The sequence below is a fragment of the Meles meles genome, chromosome 5 (assembly GCF_922984935.1).
Source record: "Meles meles chromosome 5, mMelMel3.1 paternal haplotype, whole genome shotgun sequence".
In the NCBI taxonomy this organism is placed as follows: domain Eukaryota; kingdom Metazoa; phylum Chordata; class Mammalia; order Carnivora; family Mustelidae; genus Meles; species Meles meles.
In genome coordinates, this window is record NC_060070.1 from 149763308 (window position 1) to 149786251 (window position 22944).

At 42.9% G+C, this 22944-nt stretch overlaps 1 protein-coding gene across 3 annotated transcripts in view; it reads right to left on the minus strand.

The window, feature by feature from the left end:
• GPLD1 (glycosylphosphatidylinositol specific phospholipase D1) overlaps window positions 1-22944 on the minus strand; it is a 52223-nt gene that overhangs the window by 23004 nt on the left and 6275 nt on the right. For all 3 annotated transcript variants that reach the window (XM_046004890.1, XM_046004891.1, XM_046004892.1), the window contains 5 exons: window positions 13245-13323; window positions 11316-11413; window positions 10833-10943; window positions 9775-9823; window positions 8776-8830 (listed from right to left, as the gene is read on the minus strand). In XM_046004890.1, the coding sequence (XP_045860846.1) occupies window positions 8776-8830; window positions 9775-9823; window positions 10833-10943; window positions 11316-11413; window positions 13245-13323 (392 nt within the window). The remainder of the gene's footprint in view (window positions 1-8775; window positions 8831-9774; window positions 9824-10832; window positions 10944-11315; window positions 11414-13244; window positions 13324-22944) is intronic.

Sequence of the window (22944 nt, forward strand, 5' to 3'; positions counted from 1 at the left end):
CCCACCAGAGACGCGAGCTGAAGCCTAGGAACCAGACACAGCAGCCGTTTCAGAAGAGCCGCTGCACTAAAAGCTACAGCCTCTGCATGAATATAACCAGCAGGTTACTAAAAAGGACAGCAAAGAAATTGGGCTTCATCCTGACAATCGATCGAGAAGGGGAAAAACAGATCTCCCCCAACCACTGGTAACTACTACCAGGCCCGCAAATGTCCTGTCCTGCATTCATGCCATTTCTGTAACCAGGAAAACTTCAAGGGCTGAATGTAACTCAATGTGGTCCTAGATTCACGCGCCTCAAGGCAGCCTGCAGAAGTCCAGAGAAATCCTCGCTGAAGAAATGCGAGTCTAAGTCCAGCCTGAGCACTTCGAGCAGCATGGGACATGACCAGGAGAATGAGCTGAACTCCCGTAAGAGCCGCTGAAGGACACCTGAAGGCAATTCATTCGTCAGAGATGAGGAGGGTCACTATGCCCCGAGGAAAAGGGCCAACTCGCCAGAAAGAGTTAAGATTTTTACACTTGAATGTACCTAACTATCTCTGAAACATATATATAGCAAGTTGAAACAACCTCAAGGAGAAATGGAAAAAAAAAAAAAATTCACCATCACTGGGGGAAATTTTTAAACAAATTTTTCTGAGTAATTATTACATCAACCTAATATAAAATAAAGAGGCCATTTTATTTATAATTTCAACAGTAAATTAATAAGCTTACACTAATAAGGATATATGTAACATTAGGTCAAAAATTGGAGAACATTCTTTTCAAGCACAGATGGGATAGTCACAAGAGTTGATTATATGCTAGACCTTAGATCAAGACTCAGTGGGAGACTGCTGGCAAAGACGGCAGAGGAGGAACCGAGATGGATCTCGGCTCACGGATAAAGCTCGACAACACTCACATCAGTGCAAACCCAGAAAACAACTCAAAGGCCAAAAGGAGAGTGGCACCTGGCTGGCTCAGTCAGAAGAGCGAGGGACTTTTGATCTCAGGCTTGTGGGTTCAAGCCCTACATTGAGGATAGACATTACTCAAATACATAATTAACACACACACACACGGCAGAGGAAACTCCACAAATATAGAGAAGAGGCCAGAGCAAAGCGAGTGGAAAAGTCAGAGACATGGTTGGGGTGCTAAACCCCACAGGTCTGGCTACCTGAGAGAGGGAGCCATGGTTTTGGGGAAGGGGAGGAAGCAGATTATCACTGCAGATCCTGAAAGTGGGAGCCACATCCCCACAGCATTTAGCTTTGAAAAGAAGAGGGGCCAAATGTTTTGAGTTCTAGCCAGTGGGACTTAAAACCTGGAACTTAAAAAAAAATCAGTGGGCTTGGCTCAGGGAGAGTCCAGAGAGTGACAGGAAGCGGAGTCTCTGCCCTTAGAGAGACAGAATGACAGGACACCTGGGTGGCTCCATTGGTTAAGCATCTACCTTCAGCTCAGGTCATGATCCCAAGATCCTGGGATCGAGTCCCACATCATCGGGCTCCCGGCTCAGTGGGGAGCCTGCTTCTCCCTTTGCCTGCCTCTCCCCCTGCTTGTGTGCATGTGCGAGAGAGGGATTCACAAAATAAAAGGATGTAAACTATGACACCATATCCCTAAAATGACAAGGAGTAAAGAGTGGGTTTAAATTAAACAACCACCAGCTTAATACAGACTGCTGTAAGCAGATGATGTTACATATAAACCTCATGGTAGCCATAAATCAAAAACCACTAATAGATATGCAAAAAATAAAGAGAAAGGAATCCAAGTCTATCACTACAGAAAGCCAACTAATCGTGGAAGAGAGTAAGAAAAGGATCAGAAAGAAACTAAAAGCACAAGATAAGTAACAATGGCACTAAATATACACGTGTCAACAATTACCTTGAATGTAAACAGATGAAATGCTCCCATCAAAAGACATGGGGTGACAGGACAGATTAAAAAAAGGAAACAAGGGGCGCCTGGGTGGCTCAGTGGGTTAAAGCCTCTAACTTCGGCTCGGGTCATGATCCCAGGGTCCTGGGATCGAGCCCCGCATCGGGCTTTCTGCTCGGCAGAGAGCCTGCTTCCTCCTCTCTCTCTGCCTATCTCTCTGCCTACTTGTGATCTCTCTCTGTCAAATAAATAAATAAAATCTTTTTTAAAAAAAAATAAATAAATAAAAAATAAAAAAAAAATAAAAAAACACCCACAAAAGAAGAGAAATAAATAATACCACAAAAAGACAAACTGTAACAATTATGAAAACCTATACGCCAACAAGTTGGACTACCCAGGAGAGATGGATAAACTCCTGGGAACATATAAACTACCAAAACTGAAACAAGAAGAAACAGAAAATTTAAGCAGACTGATTACCAGCAATGAAATTGAATCAGTAATCAAAAACTCCCAACAAACAAAATCCCAGGACCAGATGGCTTCACAGGCAAATTCTACCGAATATTTAAGGAGTTAATACCTATTCTTCTCAAACTATTCCAAAAAATAGAAGAGGAAGGAAAACTTTCAAATTCATTCTATGATGCCCGTATTACCCTGATATCAAAACCAGATAAAGACACCACACAAAAATAGAACTATAAGCCAGTATGTGTCATGAACATGGATGCAAAATTCCTCGACAATATACCAGCAAACCAAATCCAATAATACATTTTTTAAAAATTCACCATATTCCTGGATTGAAAGGGTAGTTCAATATTCACAAATCAATCAACACAAATTATATCATTAAGAAGATCATTCCAGGGCACCTGGGTGGCTCAGTGGGTTAAGCCTCTGCCTTCGGCTCAGGTCATGATCTCAGGGTCCTGGGATCAAGTCCCGCATCTGGCTCTCTGCTTGGCGGGGAGCCTGCTTCCTCCTCTCTCTCTCTGACTGTTTCTCTCCCTACTTGTGATCTCTGTCTGTCAAATAAATAAATAAAATCTTTAAAAAAAAAAAGAAGATCATTCCAACAAATGCAGGAAAAGCATTTGACAAAGTACAACATCCAGTCATGATTTAAAAACAAAAACAAGAACAAAAAAGCTCTACAAAGTATGTTTAGAGAGAACGTGCCTCAACATAACAAAGACCATGTATGAAAAATCCACAGTGAATATCATACTCAATGGTGAGAAACTGAGATTCTTTCCTTTAACTTCAGGAATAAAACGAGTATGTCCACTCTTACCATTGTTATTTAACAAAGTACTTGAAGTCCTAGCTATAGCAATCGGACAACAAAAAGAAACAAAAGGCCTGGCACCTGGGTGGTTCAGTCAGTTAACCATTCACCATGGGCTCAGGTCACGATCCCAGGGTCCTGATCGAGTCCACGATCTGGCCCCTCACATCACAGGGATTCTGCTTCCCCACCTGCCTGACATTCCCTCTGCTTGTGCTCTCTCTGACAAATAAAATCTTTAAAAAAAAAAAAAAAAAGGAAATAAAAGGCACCCAAATTGATAAGGAAGAAGTACATTTTTACTATTTGCAGATGACACAATACTTTGTCAGAGTTGGTAAATGGATTCACTAAGATCATAGGACACAAATGTCAATGTATAAAATTCTGTTCAATTTTCATATATGAATAATGAAGTAGCAGAAAGAGAAATTAAGAAAACAATCCCATTTAGAACTGCACCAAAACCAGTAGAATATCTAGAAATAAACTTAAAGAGGTTAAAAACCTGTACTCTGAAAACTGTAAAACACTGATTTAAAAAAAACCTGAAGATGATACAAAGAAATGAACATTCCAGGGAGGCTTGGGTGGCTCAGTCGGTTAAGATTCTGCCTTCAGCTCCTTGTCCAACAGGGCGCCTGATTCTCACTTTGCCTCTGCCTGCTTGTGCTCTCTCTCTCTGACAAATAAATAAAATTTTTTTAAAAATCTTAAAAAAAAAAAAAGACATTCCAGGTTCATGGATTGGAAGAATATTGTTGACATGTAGATACTACTCAAGGCCATCTTCACATTTAATGCAATCCTAATCAAGTCGCCTGGGCTGCTCAGGTCTTTAAGTGACCAGGTCTTGATCTCAGCTCAGGTCTTGATCTCAGGGTCATGAGTTCAAACCTCTTGTTGGGTTCCACACTGGGCATGGAGCCTACTTAAAAAAAAAAAAAAAAAAAAAAAAAAGGCAATCCCTATGAAAATACCAACGGCATTGTTCAAGAGCTAGTACAAAAGACCCCAAACAGCCAAAGCAATCTTGAAAAAAAGAAAGCAAAGCTGGAGGCTTCACAATTCCAGATTTCAAGTTCAAAACAGTATGATCTTGGCACAAAACAGACACATTCATCAATGCAACAGAATAGAAAACCCAGAAATGAACCCACAATTATATGTTCATTAACCTTCTACAAAGTAGGAAAGAATGTCCAATGGGAAAAAGGCAGTCTCTTCAACAAATGGTGCTGGGATGTTCAGACAGCTACATGCAAAAAAATGAAACTTTCTTACACCACACACAAAAATAAATTAAAAATGGATTAAAAACCTAAATGTGAGATCTGAAACTATAAAAATCCTAGAAGGGAGTAAAAGGCAGTAATTTCTCTGATGTCAGCCTTAGCAACATTTTTCTAGGTATGTTTCTTGAGACAAGGGACATAGAAGCAAAAACAAACTATTAGGACTTTATCAAAATGAAAAGCTCTGGGGCGCCTGGGTGGCTCAGTGGGTTAAAGCCTCTGCCTTCGGTCAGGTCATGATCTCAGGGTCCTGGGATCGAGCCCCACATCCTCCTCTCTCTGCCTGCCTCTCTGCTTGCTTGTGATCTCTGTCAAATAAATAAATAAAATATTAAAAAAAATGAAAAGCTCTGCACAGTGAAGGAATCAATCAGAAAAGCTAAAAATTATCATATGGAATGGGAGAAGATACTTGCAAATGACATATATGATAAAGGGCTAGTATCCAAAATATATAAAGAATATAAGTCAATACAAAAAACCCCGAATAATCCAATTAAAAATGGGCAGAGAACACGGACATGTGTCCAGAGAAGACATACAAATGGCCAAGAGACACATGAAGAGATGTTCAGCATCAGTCGTCATCAGGGAAATGCAAATCAACACTACAGTGAGCAGTCACCTCACACCTCTCAGAATGAGAAAACAAACCAACCAACCAACCCACAAACAACAAGTACTGGGGAGGATGTGGAGAAAAAGGAACTACTGTGGGAAACAGGATGGAGGTGTCTCAAAGGTTAAAACTAGAACTGCCTTATGACTGAGCAATTGCACTACTTGGTATTTACCCTCCAAAACACAAAAACACTAATTCAAAGGGATACATGCACCCCGTGTTTATAGCAACATTATTTACAATTGCCAAGTTACGGAAGCATCCCAATGTCCATTGACTGATGAGTGGAAAAAGTGGTATATATAGACAATGGAATATTACTTGGCCATAAAAAATGAAATCTTGCTATTTGTAACATGGATGAAGTTAGTATAATGCTAAGTGAAATAGAGACAAAAGCCGCCGTATGATCTCACTCATATATGGAACTTAAGAAAAAAAATGAACAAAGGGGGGGAAAGAGAAAGAGAGAGACAAACCAAGAAAGAGACTCCTCACTATACAGGACAAACTGAGGGGAGATGGGTGGGGATGGGTGAAACAGGTGGAGGGCATTAAGAACACACTTTTGATGAGCACTGAGCAACAGAGAATTGCTGAATCACTGTATTGTACACCCGAAACTAACGTGACACTGCGTGTTAACGACAGTGGAATTAAATTTAAAAACTTAAAAAAAAAAAAAAAGACTCCACAAATTTCATAAGAATCTAAAGGAAATAAATATATGAGTAAAAAGTAATGAAAGAGAAAATGAACACATAATAGAGAGGATCAATAAAACCAAACCCATTCTTTACAATAATGAAACTGAACTATATTAGATGAGACTAATTGTTGAAAAATGGAAGAAATGTCAGGATCAAGATCATTATGGATAACAAGGGAACATGAGTACAAATAAGAGAAATAGACAGTAAAATATTAAGAACAACTTCAAGTCACAATCTTTAAACACTTAGATGAAATGGAAAAACCCTAGAAAAACAGAACACCTTAAGAAGAAACTGAAAAACTGTGTAGTCCTATAACCATGACTGAAGTTTTTAAGAAGTCCCTGTAGAGAGATCACCAGGCCTAGACTGCTTTACAAATTCTACCAAACATTGAAGCAATCAAAGTGTTGATCTTACAGAGACTTCCAAGGAACAGAAAAGGAAAGAACTTTCCTCCTGATATCATGAAGCCAGCATAACCTTGACACCAAAACCAAACAAGGAGAGAAGAAAGGAAAATGATAGCACGAACTCACCCATAAATAAAAATACAAAATCCTAGGCAGCGATAGATATAACAAATATTAAAAAGGAAATATACTATTGCAAAGTTGGTTTTGTGCCAGGAATTCAACTTGATTAAATATTGGCTAGTAGATTAGTACAACTGTTGTATTAACAGATTAAAAAAGAGGGAACTATTTCAACAGATGCAGAGTAAGAATTCAACACGTACGAAGTTGATTCATAATAACTACTAGCAAACTGAAATAGAGGGAAACTACCTTAAGCTGATTAAGGATATTCACAAAAATCCAGGGCAAACATTGTGTCTGATGAAATTTTGAAAGCATTCTCTTTAGGGTCACAAACAAGGTAAGTATGCTCAGTATTGACACTTCTATTGTACTGAAAACTTTATAACTTTCTTCTTTCTGCTGAATCACACAGGCTAAAGACTGAGAAAGGAAAAGCAAAACGGTCGCAATTTGTAGATGATGCACTGTGAGTATACAGTAAATTCAAAAACATCTCTGGAAACATCAGAATGAATGAGGGAGTTTAGAAATGTTGCTAGAAACAAAAATCAAAATGAGAAAGTCACTTGCATTCTACACAGCAACAATCAACTAGAAAATAAAACTGGTACTGAAAGTTACCATTTATGGTAGCAAATAAAAAGTCTCTGCAACAAAACTGAACAAAACATGTTAAAACCTTGAAGGGAAAAACTTAGACAACTTTAGTTAAAGTCACTAGAGGAGAATTAAATAAAATATACAGCATATTGAGAAAACTCAGTATTTCGAAGTTGTTAATGCTCTTCCAACGGATCTCTAGATTCACTACAATTCTAATCAAAACACGAACAAGATCTTTCTTGGGACATGGCAACTTCCTCTTCTCACTTTATTTGAAAGAGCCAAGGCAAAAGAATTGGCAAGGTATGTCTGAAGAAAAAGGATAGGCTGAGAGACCCCCTACCAGATGTCAAGATATATTATAAAGCCACTGTAATTTAAAAAAAAAAAAACCAGTATTGCTCATGGACAAGTAGATCAACAGAACAGAATAGAAAGCCCACAAACAGACCCAAACACACTTGAAATTTTCTGAGAGAGAGCATTAGACCAGTGAGGAAAGGGGAGACTCTAAGTTACATCTACAAAAAGAAATAAAATCAGATTCTATCTCAGAACATACAAAAAATTAACTCCAAGTAAATGAAAGACAAAGTTAAAAAAATAAATAAAACCTTAAAAGCTTTTGAAGGCCAAGGAGGAGAATGACCTCATGCCCTCAAGGTAGGGAAGGGTTTCTTACATCAAATATCAAAAGTACAAATTACAAAGGAAAAGGTATAGTCAACCACATTAAAATTAAGTTCTGTTTATTAAGATACATCGTAAGTAAAAAAACATGTCCCAAAGTGTAAAAAGATATTTGTAACAAATAAATGATAAACCAACCAAAGATTAGAAGTCCTATTACACAAGGACCACTCACCAGTAAGTAAAAAGGCCAAACCAACCACCAGAAAACTAGGCTAAAAGCTAAACAAGATGTTCACTGAATATCAAACACAGATGATCCATAGAATATGAAGGAACTTTCAGCCTCATTAATCAATGGGAAATGCAAATGAAAACTTCAGTAAGATACCAGTACACACCAAACAGACTATTTTTTAAGTTGAACAAGACCAAGTCCCGGAGAACGCAGGGGAAGTCGATCTACTACATACGCCCGAGGACAGGGTCAGCTGGGAAGGCCATTCTGAAAGCCTCGGCTCACTGATGCCGAATTCACGTCCGCCCCAGGAGGACGAGAGACTCCCCTGCAGTGTACAAACGTATGATATGTTCACAGCAACACCGCCCGTAGAGCAAACACGCTCTTCACTAACACATCCATCCCCGCGGGACTGAAGCACCGTGTGGTCCATCCCGGTAACTGACGGCCACACAGCAGGGAAAATCCAGCATGGCCCAACAGGCGCAGGTGACCAGACCTCGGAACCAGAAATGTAATCTGCGATTCTATTTGTCTGAAGATTAAAACCACGTCCTATTTTGTATATGCACACATCCATATGTCTTCAGCTCTAAAGGAAAGCACCAAAACAATTAACAGGAATCCCACGGGAGCGGTTTAGAAGAACGGGAGAGAACGTTCTCGGTGGGAGAGAACAGCAGGTGCTTAGAAGACACCCAGAAGACTTGGCTGTGAGCCAAGTGTTCGCTACATGGGTGCACATGAGCTGATTTTTTATAAATATGCATTTGATATGGTGTCAGTCACAAGTTCAAAGCATCTTAAACTGTTCTCATCTGCAGTTTTGCTTTTCAAAATTTACAAATTTTTGATGCCTAATTGCATCGTAGGCTACATTTTCTATGGGGATAAGAAGGGTCCAGCTTCGAAGCACCATTTAGGGAACACTCGTGTAAGTGTAATTGTTCTTACCAGCGCCGTGCGAGGTAATTAAAATTGAACTCGAACTGGCTCAACACATCTCCTCCTAAAAGCACAAGAAAAATATTTACACTTGGTGAGTCAGTAACGATGCTCGGCTTCATCTTCTTTCCACAGATCTGCACAGTCAGGTGACAAGTTCGCTACCTTGCCCACATGTTCTGCTCACTGTTTTAGGTACAAGCAGATCTCAAAGAAAAAGTGATCATTCACATCTTAACCAGTAAGACTTATGAATTAAGAAACACCCAGATAACCAAAGTTTTTCACTTGAAGGAAAGATGAACCATCAAAGTTCTTCTAAAATCCCATTCACCATCTACTTTGGTCATTTCAAGGTAATTCACAGCAGGAAAAAGACAGAGGTACTAAGTTAAAGTAAGGGTGACCTTAGGTAATGAATTTTAAGCTAATATAAGGGTAAAGCTTTTCTAAATTATGACATAAGCCAATGATGAAATGTGACTTTTTTTTTTATAAAGAAATACACAACTTTTCGGAAATACATCTCTATGGCAAATGAGATATGCCGTACTCTAAATGAAGTATTAGAATAGAAAGCTACCTAGTATACGGACTGGCAAGCTGTGATTAAAAATCTGTATTTTACTTTAAATACTTGGTTTCTTAGTATAAGTTGAAGTGGACACACACAGGAGAGAGAGAGATACTGCGGGGAGCCCCCCATGGTCTGCGCACGTCTCTGCCAGCAGACACTCCCGGAAGCATCTCTCTCTCGTCGTCTAGACACCTGCGTGGTTATTGGCCATTTCCCAAAGTGACGAAATACCCACCTCATAGAATATGAACAGGACACTTTTGCTCAAGAGAGCCACACAGCCAGTCCTAATGCAGCATGAGATGGTCTCCGTTAAGGAGAGAGGTTTTTCAACACGGGGAAGAAAAGTACAGATTTAAGGTACAGTAGTGACTCTAGGACAAGGGAGACAGAACCATTGCAAAAGCAGCTTTGGCAAATGTGGACAGTACCGAAATCGCCCGCCGAATGCGCCTCGGAATAGGAGCCGTGAAAGTCAACCTAAGAAAGAGAGCATCATCTGACGCGTGTCCGTGTATCCCCGACTGTAGCCCAAAGCCCACCCCGCAGCCACGCCGGGGGCGAGGAGGTGAATGCCTAACCCGGTCAGTGCAAAGGGTCCATCACAGATGGACTTGGTTTTTAAAAAAAATGGTAATTTCATTTTTTGGTTACAAACTTACAGTGGCAGCTGAGCCACAAATTAGCGTCTGGAGACGAAGCTCTTGCACCGCTGGGGACGCAGACACTGTCCCTACCGAGTCCAAGGGTAAGCTCTGCACAGAATGGGACTAAGGGCAGCTGGGGACCGGGGGGAACTTCCAGAAACGAGAGCGCCATTTCGGTTCGGGGCCCTGGCATTTTCATATGGTAAATGAAAAAAAAAAAAAAAAAAAAAAACCCAGCATGGGGAGATGGGCGAAATGGACGCAGGGGAGGGGGAGGTTATGGAGTGACGAAGTCACGGGAATGAAGGCACAGCCCAGGGAAGACGGGGAATGGCAGTGTGGGGGCTGGGCGGTGACAGGTGGGCGAACACGGCTGCACACAGCTGGCGGATCGCCACGTCACCCACCTGGAGCTCACGTGACGCTGTGTCAACCACATGCAAATAAAAACACGTTTTTTGCATGTTAGAAAGGAAAATTTTTAAAGAACAAACACGTGGAGCGGTTCCTCCCAAGGAGAACCAAGTGGCGGCTCTTTGTGTCCTTATTAAGACGTGCAACTTGCACGGAGCGTGAATTTTCGCAAATACGGTTTGCGACGACAGGACAGCACGTTTATTGCCGATTTCAGTGCGCGTTAGGGTCCTGCCCGCGGGACGAATGTGCAGGGAGCTCGGGAAGAAGGGGAATGGGGAGGAGGAGCTGGAAGCAGAGGGCTGCTGGGGCAGGAAGTCTCGCTTGGGTCCACATGACCCTGAGTGACCTCGAGTTCTCCCTCCCCGGCTTCATCCCGGGCAGCACGGGACACTCCCCTCGAGCCACCCGCCGCGACGCCTACTCACGGCGCCCATGGTGCGAAGGAATCCCTGCTCGACGCCCAGGCTGTGCCAGCTCACGTCAGCCGCCATGTGAGAGGTGACGCCGAACAGGAAAGCCACCAGCTTCTCCGTGTCCTGCCAAACGAGCACATTAGAGGGGCGGGCGCTGGGGTTTTAATAGAGAGGATTGCCATCCCTGAGCCTTCACAGCAATACAGAGTTGGTACACTGCGGTTTCTAGTGACAAAACCTACCAAGGACTTGGGGAGAAGCTTCGGGGTGCCTCGGAAGTGCTTTCAGAAGAGTTACTCTTGGGGCAGAAACAGCCAGGTGGCCTCCGGCGCTTCTCCGAGCAGTTTGCTCAGGTCTTAACCAACCGCATCCTGGGCTCACCCTCAACAAGGGTGAGCGGCTCTCCCGGAGCCTGGCGTGGGGATGGGGTGCGGACGGGGTGGTGAGGGTCTGGAGCGGATCTCTTCCCAGCACTAGAGAGCCGGCCATGCCTACCTTCTCCCAGGGAAGCGGGTAGTTCTCTCGGATATAATGGACGCTGGCGTTCAGGAAGGGGGTCCAGTGCGTGCTCTCGGACACATCGTGGAACTTCCCTGGAGAGACAAGAGCAGGTGTCGGGAGTCTGTGCAGAAAAGCTGGAGACATCTCCTCCTTCCCTTCCAGCCTCCTGTGTTCTTCCGTCGAGGTTCAGAGGAAGCCTCTAGAACAGAAGGGCCAGCTGGGAGGGACAGAGAAAGCTGGGACCGGCGCAAAGCATCTGGAATCACGGGGGCTGCTGGGGGCTGGAAGGGTTTTCCGTTTCTGTGCTAAAGGGAAGGAGCAAAGGGCTGTGCAGGGTAGGGGGTGGAGGGTGCTCGAGTTGGCGGGGGGCAGTGCAGGTGGGGTGCAGGGGGTGGGAGGGGCTGTCAAATGTCGCAAGGGGCAACGGACACCAAAACACGAGTTTTGGGTGTTTCTGTTGAAATAGTTTTGCTCTCACTAAAGTTAAAACATTCTTTTTTTTTTTTTTTAAAGATTTTATTTATTTTTTTAACAGAGGGAGAGAGATCACAAGTAGGCACAGCAACAGGCAAAGAGAGGGGATGGGGGGAAGCAGGCTCCCCGCCGAGCAGAGCGCCCAATGCGGGACTCGATCCCAGGACCCTGAGATCATGACCTGAGCCAAAGGCAGAGGCTTAACCCACTGAGCCACCCAGGTGCCCCTAAAGTAAAATATTCTAACCAGTTTTAAACCATCAGCTTTTCTTGAAATGATTTTCAAAGACATTGCAACTAAGAAATTTGATCTGCTCTAAGTTTTCCTCAAGATAAAACTTACAATTCCTATTTTACAGAATTCAGTAAAAATCCCAAATTAAGGGTAACAGCAGCTCTTTGGACAAACGTCCCCTTCACCAAATTGCCAGATTAAGCAAAGTTTTTGTTCCCCTCTGTAATCCTAGTGAACTGAAGCCAAAGAAAGCCTGCCCAGGAAGCCTGCTTCTCCCTCTGGCTCTGCTCTCCCCTTGCTTGTGTGCGCTCTCTCTCATTCTCTCACAAATAAATAACATCTTAAAAAACAAAACACTGGGATAATGGCCATGACCCTGAGATTCCAAATACGGTTTCCGCGACGACCAACATACTGGATGTCTTTCTTTTGTCCCTCCGACCCTCTGTCCAACCTGCTCTGCCCTGCACGGTGCCCCTGAAGGGACCAGCCCAACTGGCCTCTTTGCCCCCCAGCTTTGGGTGGGTTGGGTCTGGCCAACGCAGAGAATGGAGATGAGATCAGAGAAAAGGAAGGGAGGTAGGGGGTATTCATTTCCCCAGATCCCTGACTTAGGGTCCTGGGGGCTGGCTTCAGTCCCTGGCTGAAGGACTGGCCCCCACAGGGGCCTTCCAGCAACGGCTCCCTCCCTGCACTGTTCCTGCAGATTTCTTACATCCGGCCCACAGCTCCTACAGTACACCCCCCCGATTCTCTGTCAGAGTGCACCTTCCATGCCCACGGGGTCCTGACAACCCCCGCCCCCAGCCCAGGTCACTGATACCACTGCCTTAGATCTGCACACCGCTCAACACAATAACACGCGTTAACACCCACAAAATCCGGTAGAGGCAAGGGAGGCATTAGTATGATTATGTCCCAGGTCTGGAAACACTTTCTGAAGGTCACAGGCTAACAGCACCATAGGAACGAGAACCCAGACCCTTCCACCGCTTTCAAAATCTTTTCTTTTCTGCCACAAAGCAGTAAATTAAGGACACACAGGATCGTGAAAATTTTCAGAATTTCTAGGCTTAAGTAGGTAAGGTTTGGTTAAGTGAAAAACGCAGTTATGTGAACCAAGTCCTCGACCAAGGATAATGGAAACACGTTCCTAGCTGCTCCTGTTAACCACGTGGAAGCCGCATCACGGGGTCTGCGATACTCGAGCTCACCTCTCTCGCAGATGCTGGGGTAGAAGGCATCAGGAAACACGGCTCCAGCCTGGTATGCATCCTGGTGCTCAAGCAGCAGCTGGGAAGAGGAAAACAGAGATTAGGGGCAAGAGGCAACAGCCTGGGGAGGGGAGAGAAGAGAGGAGTAAGTAAGCGCGTAATAAAAACTTGGGCATGATCCAAGACGCCGCCCTACAACAGAGAACCTCAGGTTCTGTCCAAGCAAACACAGGATGACCAAAAAGGACCAAAAACCACTCATCTGATTTCAGATCCTTTCTCTGGCCACGAGCAGAGCAGAATTTCCCCAAGGCTAGTTCACTGACTGGGTTGTGGTGAGATTTTCAGCGATCCAGTGAAAAATCAGTACAATGAGAGAAATACAGACATAGGCATAGAACACACACACACACACACAATGTACACACACATACAGTTACACCGCTGACCCCTGAACACAGATTTGAACCACATGAGTCCACGCAGATGCAGATTTTTTCACTAAATATAGTGGAGTACTAGAAATGTGTTTTCTTTCATGCATTTTCTTTAGCTGCTTTATTAGAAGGATATAGGATATAATTCATATAACCTCCAAAGTAAGTGTAAACTCATCAGTAAGGCTTCCGGTCCACGGTAGGCCATTAGTAGTTCAGTCTGGGGGGAGTCAGAAGTTACATTTGGGTTTCTGACTGCCTGGGGATCAGCGCCCCTAATCCCAGTGTTGGTTCAAGGGTCAACTATATACATATAAACTGATCTATTTACATACAAGTTTATAGTTATTACCTGTACTTTACAGTCAGATGATGTCTTTGGGGCTTTTAGGGGGGTTTAAAAACTCCTTTATCTTTTAAAATTATGGTAAAAGTAGATGGTAAAAGAACATTATACTTCAGGGTGCCTGGGTGGCTCAGTCAGTTAAGTGTCTGCCTTTGGCTCAAGTCATGATCCCAGGATCCTGGGATCCAGTCCCACATGGGGCTCCCTGCTCAGCAGGGAGTCTGCTTCTCCCTCTCCCTCTGCTGTTCCCCCTACTTGTCCCTCCCTCCTACCCCCGGCCCTGTGTCTTTCTCTCTCTCACTCTCTCTCAAATATATAAAATCTTAAGAAAAGAAAGAAAGAAAAGAAAAGTCATTATATTTCCATGTTCTCGTTGGTTGACTGGCTCACTCATTCCACTCTGACCCTCTTCAGGCGGCGCAGCTGTGGCCACAGTCCCCAGACTCCACGCGCAGCCCCCCTCCCTTTCTCCTTCCTCAGCTCACAGGCAGCAGGTGCCCGTGGCTGCGACCGGGGAACCCTGCGGGCCAGCTCTGAGCGTGGCTCTGGGAGCCCTTCCTGGTCCCTCAGCTCCGAGCCTGCTCTTCCAGAACTCAGAGGCCCAAAACACCCAGAATCAACTAGCCGAGGGGTTTCCAGGATCTGCAGAGGAACTCGGATTGCCAAAGTGAAAATGTGCAGCCTCAACATTTTTTTTTTTTAAGCATTTATTTAAGTGATCTCTATCCGCCCCCAACCTGGGGCTCAAACTCACAACCCTGAGATTAAGAATTGCGTGGTCTTCCAACTGAGCCAGCCAGGTGCCCCCTAAACTTTAAGATTTTATTTATTTGAGAAAGAGTGCAAGAGAGCCAGAGAGCCAGAGCGCGTGAGCAGGTGGGAGGGGCAGGGGGCGTGGGAGGGGCAGAGGGCAAGGGAGGGAAGAAGCCCCCCCCACCCTGAGTAGGGAGCCAATGATCGGGCTTGATCCTAGGATCCTGCGATCCTGACCTGAAGCCAGACGCCCAACCGAGGCCACCGGTGCCCCACCTTAAACTTTGTAATTTTTTCCTAAGGACTGAAGAATCCCCATGGCCGCCACAGTGTGCTCAAAGATGCACGTCTGATCAAGTGCCTTCCCTTGGGCTGAACGCTGAAGGCCTGTGACCCCCACGTGGAGAGAGACCATCACCACCTCTGCGTGCAGCTCTGCTCCAAGCACTATCAATTACGTAAGCCAATGGAGTCTCCTTTTTCTCTAAAAGATAGCTTGCAAGTTGCACTTTGGTCACTTAAAACTAATAATTAACTTTATTGACTATTTACCTTGCTTTGGTCCTGGTTGCTTTATATGATCAAAACTTGTTGAATCTGCATTTCTAGGTGAAGAAGATGCTACTATTTAACACTGAAAAATAATCTGAAGTAAACTTTGAAAAGTCAATGTGTCAGCAAAACAGGAAGCTGCTGGGGACGGGGATTGAGTCCTGGGGGAGGATGCCTCCCTTAGATAGAAAAATGTATCTCTAAGCTGCAGAAATAAGAGCAATAGGATATTGGAATCGAAAGGGATCAAGGAACAGAATAAAGAGCAAGAAAACGGACTCAAGCCCACACCACGTACAGTGGGATGAATGAAGATGGAGTCCCCAGCCGGTGGTGTCGGCACAGCCCCGGGCGGTGGGGGTTCCGTTCCTGGCGAGGACCCAGCGTGGCCGACGTGACACGGACTTGCAATTAACACGACCAAGGAGAGGGTCCCAGACCGCTCACGGGCTTTATGCCAAAATATATACAACATGAATCAAAGAGTTAAAGGCAAAATAGGAAGCCACAGAATGAGCAGGACAAAACTGAAAGGAATAACGGCATAATCTCGAGTGGGAATGATTTTTCTAAGCAAACCATACAGACAGAAGCCATAAAAGAATAGAACTATGCACTCAACGACAGAAAAACTGGAGCATTCTGCACGCTGAAGAGCACCGGAAGCAAACTGAAGAGAAAAATAACTGAATCATTTGACACACGATGGGGCGGGTAAGTTTAAGAAATCATCCTTACGCATCGAATGTAGAGAAATGAGCAAAATGTGCAGAAATGAGCAAAACACGTAAGTGATTCACAGAAGATGTAATAGAAATAGTTGATAAACACTTGAAAGTCTATTTAACCTCGTTAACTAAAATGCCAATAAAGCCTGTAACAAAAACACCATTTTCCACCTACCAAATGAGCAAAAATGAAAAAAATGTAAGTCTGCTTCTCCCTCTCCCTCTGCTCCTCCTCCTGCTTGTGCTAATAAATTAAAAAATTCTTTTTCATGAAATACATGAGCAACAGAGACTACTAAGCCTTCCTCTGTCGTAGAGGTCTTCTCTGTTTCAGTTTTTTTCCCTTGGTTTCTGGGCCAGAAGGACTTGGGTAGAAGTGTCAGAACTGAAGGTTTTGCCAAATGCGGTTGGGGACACTCGTCACAAACGAGGAGACTGAGCACAAAGGATATATTGAGAATGATGGCCAGGCTTCTCAGTGTTGGAGAACCGGGACACAGACGCGGGCACAGAGAAGGCTAGAACGATTCCCGCAGCGGAGACCCTAGCTGGAAATATTCTTGCGTCAACTCATGGTTTTAAATAAATAGGCGGATAAACAGACGCAAAAGCCAACTTGAAGCAGAATCTGGGACGATGTCAGAGTCACGATGAATGATAATGTAACATAAACGATTAAATAAAAAGCCAGGAATGTGCATGGATAAGTATATATATGAACGGGGAAGAAGGAATGGCTCTACTTTAACAGTAGAAAGCCAACAAATGTAGAAAGAGTGATGGAATCAGATAAACAATTTGGCAACCATCATAATAATTATTTCAGGCAAGAATTAGAAATAGATGCTACAACCAGTGGCTAAAACTCGATGAGAAACAGGATATTTACATTAAGATCTCTCGCCACAAAATATTTACTTGCTAATTAAAAAGCAGAAAATACTATTCACTTTCCATTGTAAAAATGTGAAGACGTCATCTCAACCAGGTGATAGAAATTAACATCACTCCGACTTGTGCTCCCAGGAAGAGGGAACGGATGTACTTATTCCTCTTGCTAAGCAAGAGGACCCCTGGGCATTGCACACAAAATGAGCTTAAGAAGCCCGTGAGAGGTGGAGGTGTCTGGGAGCTCAGGACCAGAAGACGACACTGGTCAATTCTCTGGGCTTTCTCTTTGCCTCGGAGATCCCAAACTGGATACTAGGAAAGCATGCCAACCCAGAAACTCTAATGGGCATAAACCAAACACACACACACAAATAAAAGCCACAACAAAAGCCTGCTTTCTCTAACCGTAAGACCAGGAAACGGCAGCCTAGCAAGACAGAAAACTTTTAGGCAATAGTTTCTCTACTCCAGCCGAACATCACAGAAAACACTGTGGCCCCACACTCACCAGGACTTTCCTCTGTCCCCCGTCCCTACCTCTCCGTGTCAGTGGAGACCATGGGGAGAGCCTAGGCCTCCGGTCCCAACTGCAGTAACATGGCGCCTCTCCCCATCTATACTCGGTGGGATCAGAAGAGCCCCCGGGGAGGGCAGGAAGTTCACCACCACAAGGAGACACCCCCCAGTATCTGTAGAGGCCACAGTGAAGAGCAATAATTGGGCACTTCTACCCCTCCCAGCCAGAGAGGTGAGAGAACCTTGACTTCTACCCCGAGTTGGCAGTCAGGAGAGTCAGGAGGTGGGTGACCCTCCCCATTCTGTTCCTTCCCAAAGAGATGTCAGAAGAAGTCAGCTGAAACAAAAGGTTTCAGTAAGATCCAGAGTCTCATAACCTGATGTCTACAATGTCCAGGTTTTAATGAAAGATCACTTATCAATCCAAGACCCAGGGATCTCAGAAGGAATGAAAGGAGATACCAGTAGAGGCCAACACTGAAATGGTAGAAATTTTAGAATTACCTGGCAAATGCTTTAAAGCAGCCGTCATAAAATACTTCAGTTACAAACATAATTGAAACAACCCCCACGCACCACCACCAAAATAATCTCAGGAAAGGAATATTAAAGAACCACCCAATGAAAATCTTAGAAAGGAAAAATTCAGCATCACCAAAGCAGTACACTTGACCTCGTGAACCTTCTGGTACGATGCGATGAGAATACAGCATCGCTTCTGTGATCTGTGATGTTTCTGTCAAAAGATAACCTGCAAGGGGCGCCGGGTGCCTCAGTCAGTTAAGCAACTGCTTTCAGCTCAGGTCATGATCTCGGTGTCCTGGGACTGAGCCCCGCCTCGGGCTCCCTGCTCAGTAGGAGTCTGCTTCTCCTTCTCCCTCTGTCCCTCCCCCACCCCCTTGTGCTCACCCACATGCTTTCTCTCTCAAGTAAAGAAATCAAATCTTAAAAAAAAAAAAAAAGGTAACCTGCAAGGAGAGCTATCATGAGGAATTAGCACATGAAACCAAACTAGGGCACATTTGACTGTTAGTGGACTGTGCCCTTTCCAAAATAACAAGGTCATTAAAGACAAGGTAGGCCTGAGGAACTGTTCTACATCACATGGTCCTGGATCAGTCCTGGAACCAGAAAGAAGATTCATTACTGAGACAACTGGAGAGATTTTTAATAAAGCCTGAGGACTGGGGGAGAGTGTTACTCAGTGTCGGTTTCCTGATGTGGTTATTGTGCTGTGGCTCCATAGGAGTGTCCTCGTTTTTAGGAAATACACGATCATGAGTTGAAGGATAATGGGCACCACACCAGGAATTCACTGTAGAACTGTCCAGGGGAACAGAAATCAGCATGTATAAATAGTGTGGAATTGCACGAAATCTCCAGCCATGAGAGACTCCATTTTCATTCCAATTAACAAACTGAACCGGGCGGGAAGCAGCAATTCTTTGACAAGGCGTTGGCTCATGAGATTTCAACAGAGCAACTGGCCTCTAGATGAGATGACAGCAGAGTCAATAAATACAGCAGGACTTTGGCTCGATAGCAGCGATAATCATTAAGACGGTCATCCCAAGCGGTTCCACTGGTCAGCACCAATACAGCAGCATTCTTTTCTTCTCTGCTTTATGTAAATCCTGTAATTCTCTCTTCCTTCTTGTAAAATCCCCTTGCTTTCCCTGCATGAATTGGACACTTTTCTGGTTACTCTGGAATCTGTGCTCCCCTGAACTGCAATTCTGAGACACCAAATAAAGACCTTCATTCCTTTCCTGTTCTACCTCCTTCCCTTGGGGGACAACAGAGAGGATGAAAGGCCAAATATGCCAATAGAGGATCTACAGGAATATGGTAAAGGGCACAGAGAGATTGCCCAACTGTCCAGCTTTTCTATGGGTTTTTAATTACTTCCAAGTAAAAAGTTAAAATATAAAATAGGCTGAATAAATTATGATACATTACGGTAATAGAAAAATATGTAATTGTTCTAAATGATTCTCAGTATCTTTTTTGACATGGAAAGACATCACCAATATATTAAATGAAATGTAGCAAGTTGCACAGTGTGTAGAGTGTAATTTGGGGGGAAGAAAGTACTAATAAATTAAAAAACAATGTCTAGAATGATATAAAGCCAAGTGTCAACATTCACTGTCTCAGAGTGTTTTACAGTGAGCCTCTCTCAGTTCTCTAATCAGAAGGACAAATCTCTCCTGTAGGCAGGCAGGAGGACAACCACCAACCAAGTAACTACCATTGCAGGATTTCATGGTTAAAATAGCAAATTCTGTCTATTTTTATAGAAAGTAAATCTATGTAGTGAATCCAATCATCACAGTATGAAACCAGAAATGAATTATAAGAAAAAAAAAAAACGAGGGGAAAAACGAACAGACACTAAGCCACATGCTAGTGACAACAGATGGTCAATGAAGAAATCAAAGAGGAAAAGAAACAACACCTAAGGACAAACAAAAATGGAAACGCAATGACCGAAAATCTTTGTGGGGACACCTGGCTGGCTTGGTTGGTAGAGCACAAGACTCTCAGATCTCAGGGTCATGAGTTAAAGCCCTATGTGGGGCATGGAACCTACTTAAAAAAAAAAAAAACAACTTTGGGATATAGCAAAAACCATTCTAGGAAGGAAGCTTACAGCAGTACAAGCCTATTGTAAGAAACAAGGAGTCTCAAAAAAGCAATCCAATCTTTATCCAAAGGAACTAGAAAGAGAATAATAAAGCCCAAAGTTAGTAGAAGGAAGGAGATAATAAAGTTTTGAGTGGAAATAAATGAACAAAATATGTATCAATGAAACCAAGCGTTAGTTCTTTGAGAAGATAAACACACTGATAAACGTTTAGCTGGACTCCTCAAGAAAGAGCAAGTACTCGATAAAATCACAAAAGAAGAAGATATAACAACTAACACCACAGAAAAAGAATTATCAAACAATACTATGAAACGTTATGTAACAAATTGGAGAAACTAGAAAAGATGGATAAATTCCTAGAAACATACCATCTGCCAAAACTGAATCAAGAAGAAATAGAAAATTTGAATAGATCAATTATTAGTAACAAAACTGAATCTGTAATCAAAAAATTCTTCAACAAAAGTCCAGGAGCAAACGGCTTCACAGGTGAAGTCTACCAAACATTTAAAGAAGAATTCATACCTACTCTTCTCAAACTATTCCAAAAAATAGAATGGGAAGGAAAACTTCCAAATCCATTTCACAAGGCCAGATTTACCCTAATTCCAAAACCAGACAAGGACACCACTAAAAAAAAGAGAACTACAGGCCAGTATCCCTGACGAACACAGATGCAAAAATCCTCAACACATATCACCAAACCAAATTCAACAGTATGTTAAAAGGATCATTCACGGGGTGCCTGGGTGGCTCGGTGGGTTAAAGCCTCTGCCTTCAGCTCAGGTCATGATCCCAGGGTCCTGGGATCTAGCCCCACGTCGGGCTCTCTGCTCCGCAGGGAGCCTGCTTCCTCCTCTCTCTCTGCCTGCCTCTCTGCCTAGTTGTGATTTCTCTCTGTCAAATAAATATTAAAAAAAAAAAAAAAAGATCATTCACCATGATCAAGTGGGATTTAATCCTGGGATTCAAGGGTGGTTCAATTTTCTCAAATCAATGTGACATAACACATTAACAAGGATAAAAATCATATGATCATCTAAAGAGCTCTAGAAAAAGAATCCAATACAGCACATTTGTTTGTGATAAAACTGTCAGTAAAGTGGATTTAGAAGAACCATACTTCAACACGATAAAGGCTTCCATGAAAAACCCACGGCTAACACCCTTCTCGATGGGGAAAAACAGAGCCTTTCCCCTAAGGTCAGACACAAGACAAGGATGTCTGCTCTCACCACTTTTACTCAACAGAGTACTGGAAGTCCTCGCTGCAGCTATAAGACAAGAAAAAAAAAAGCATCCAAACTGGTAAGAAAGAAGTAAAATGGTCACTCTTTGCAGATGACGTGATACTATATATAGAAAACCCTAAAGACTACCAAAGAAGCTATTAGAATAAAGGAATTCAGTAAAGTTGCAGGATACAAAATTAATGTGTCGAAATCTGTGGCATTTCTCTATGTTCATAATGACACAGCAAAAAGAAAAATTAGGAAAACAATCTCACTTACAATTAACACCAAATAGTATAAAGTATCGAGGAATAAATTTAACCAAGGACGTGAAAGACCTTTACTCTGAAAACCGTAAGATATTGATGAAAGAAACTGAACACGACACAAGCAAATGGAAAGAATTTCCGTGCTCATGGATTGGAAGGATTAATATTGTAAAAACGTCCGTATTACCCACAGCAAACTACAGACTAATGCAATCCCTATCAAAATACCAATGGCATTTTTCACAGAGCTAGAACAAACAATACTAAAATTTGTATGGAATTACAAAAGACCCCAAATAGCCAAAGAAACCTTGAGAAAGGAGGACAGAACTGGAGAGATCACAACCCCAGAATTCAGGATACACTACAAAGCTACAGTAATTAAAACGTATGGTACGCACCAATACAGACACACAGATCAGCGGAATGGAAGAGAAAGCCCAGAAATAAACCCTCCCTTGGTCAATTAATCCACGACAAGAGAGTCATAATATACGAGGGAAAGACAGTGTTTTCAAGAAATGGTGCTGGGAAAACTGGACAGCAACATGCAGAAGAATGAAACTGGGCCATTTTCTTAAACCAAACACAAAAATAAAATAAAGACCTAAATGTGTGACCTGGAACCACAAAAATTCTAGAAGAAAATATAGATAGAAGAAAAATAGGACATTGGCATTGGCAACATATTTATGGATAGGTCTCCTGAGGCAAAGGAAACAAAAGAAGAATAAACTACTGGAACTACACCAAAATAATAAGATTTTGCACAGAAAAAAAAAAAGATGAAAGAACTCAACAGAACAACAGAGTAACTTACTGAATGGAAGAAGAGATTTTCAAAGGATACATCCAATAAAAGTTTAATATCCAAACCATATAAAGAACTTCTATAACTGAAGGAACACACACACGCGCGCGCACACACAAACCCCTAAATAATCCCATTAAGAAACAGATGACTCGAGGACATTTTTCCATAGAAGACCTACAAATGGCCAATACACATATGAAAAAATGTTCAACATTACTATCAGTGGGGAGATGCAAACCCAAGTCACAATGAGATTATCACCTTACACTTGTCAGAATGGCTAGTATCAAAAAGACAAGAAATAAGTGTTGATGAGGATGTGGAGAAAAAGGAATCCTCGTACAGTGCTGGTGGGTCTGTAACTGGTGCAGGCGCTGCAAACATAGTGTGGGGGGGGCCTCAAAAAACTAAAAATAGAAATACCATAGAATCCAGTAATTCCATTGTGGGTATATTTAGCCAAGAAAATAAGAACACTAATTTAAAAAGATACATGCACCTGATTTTATAGA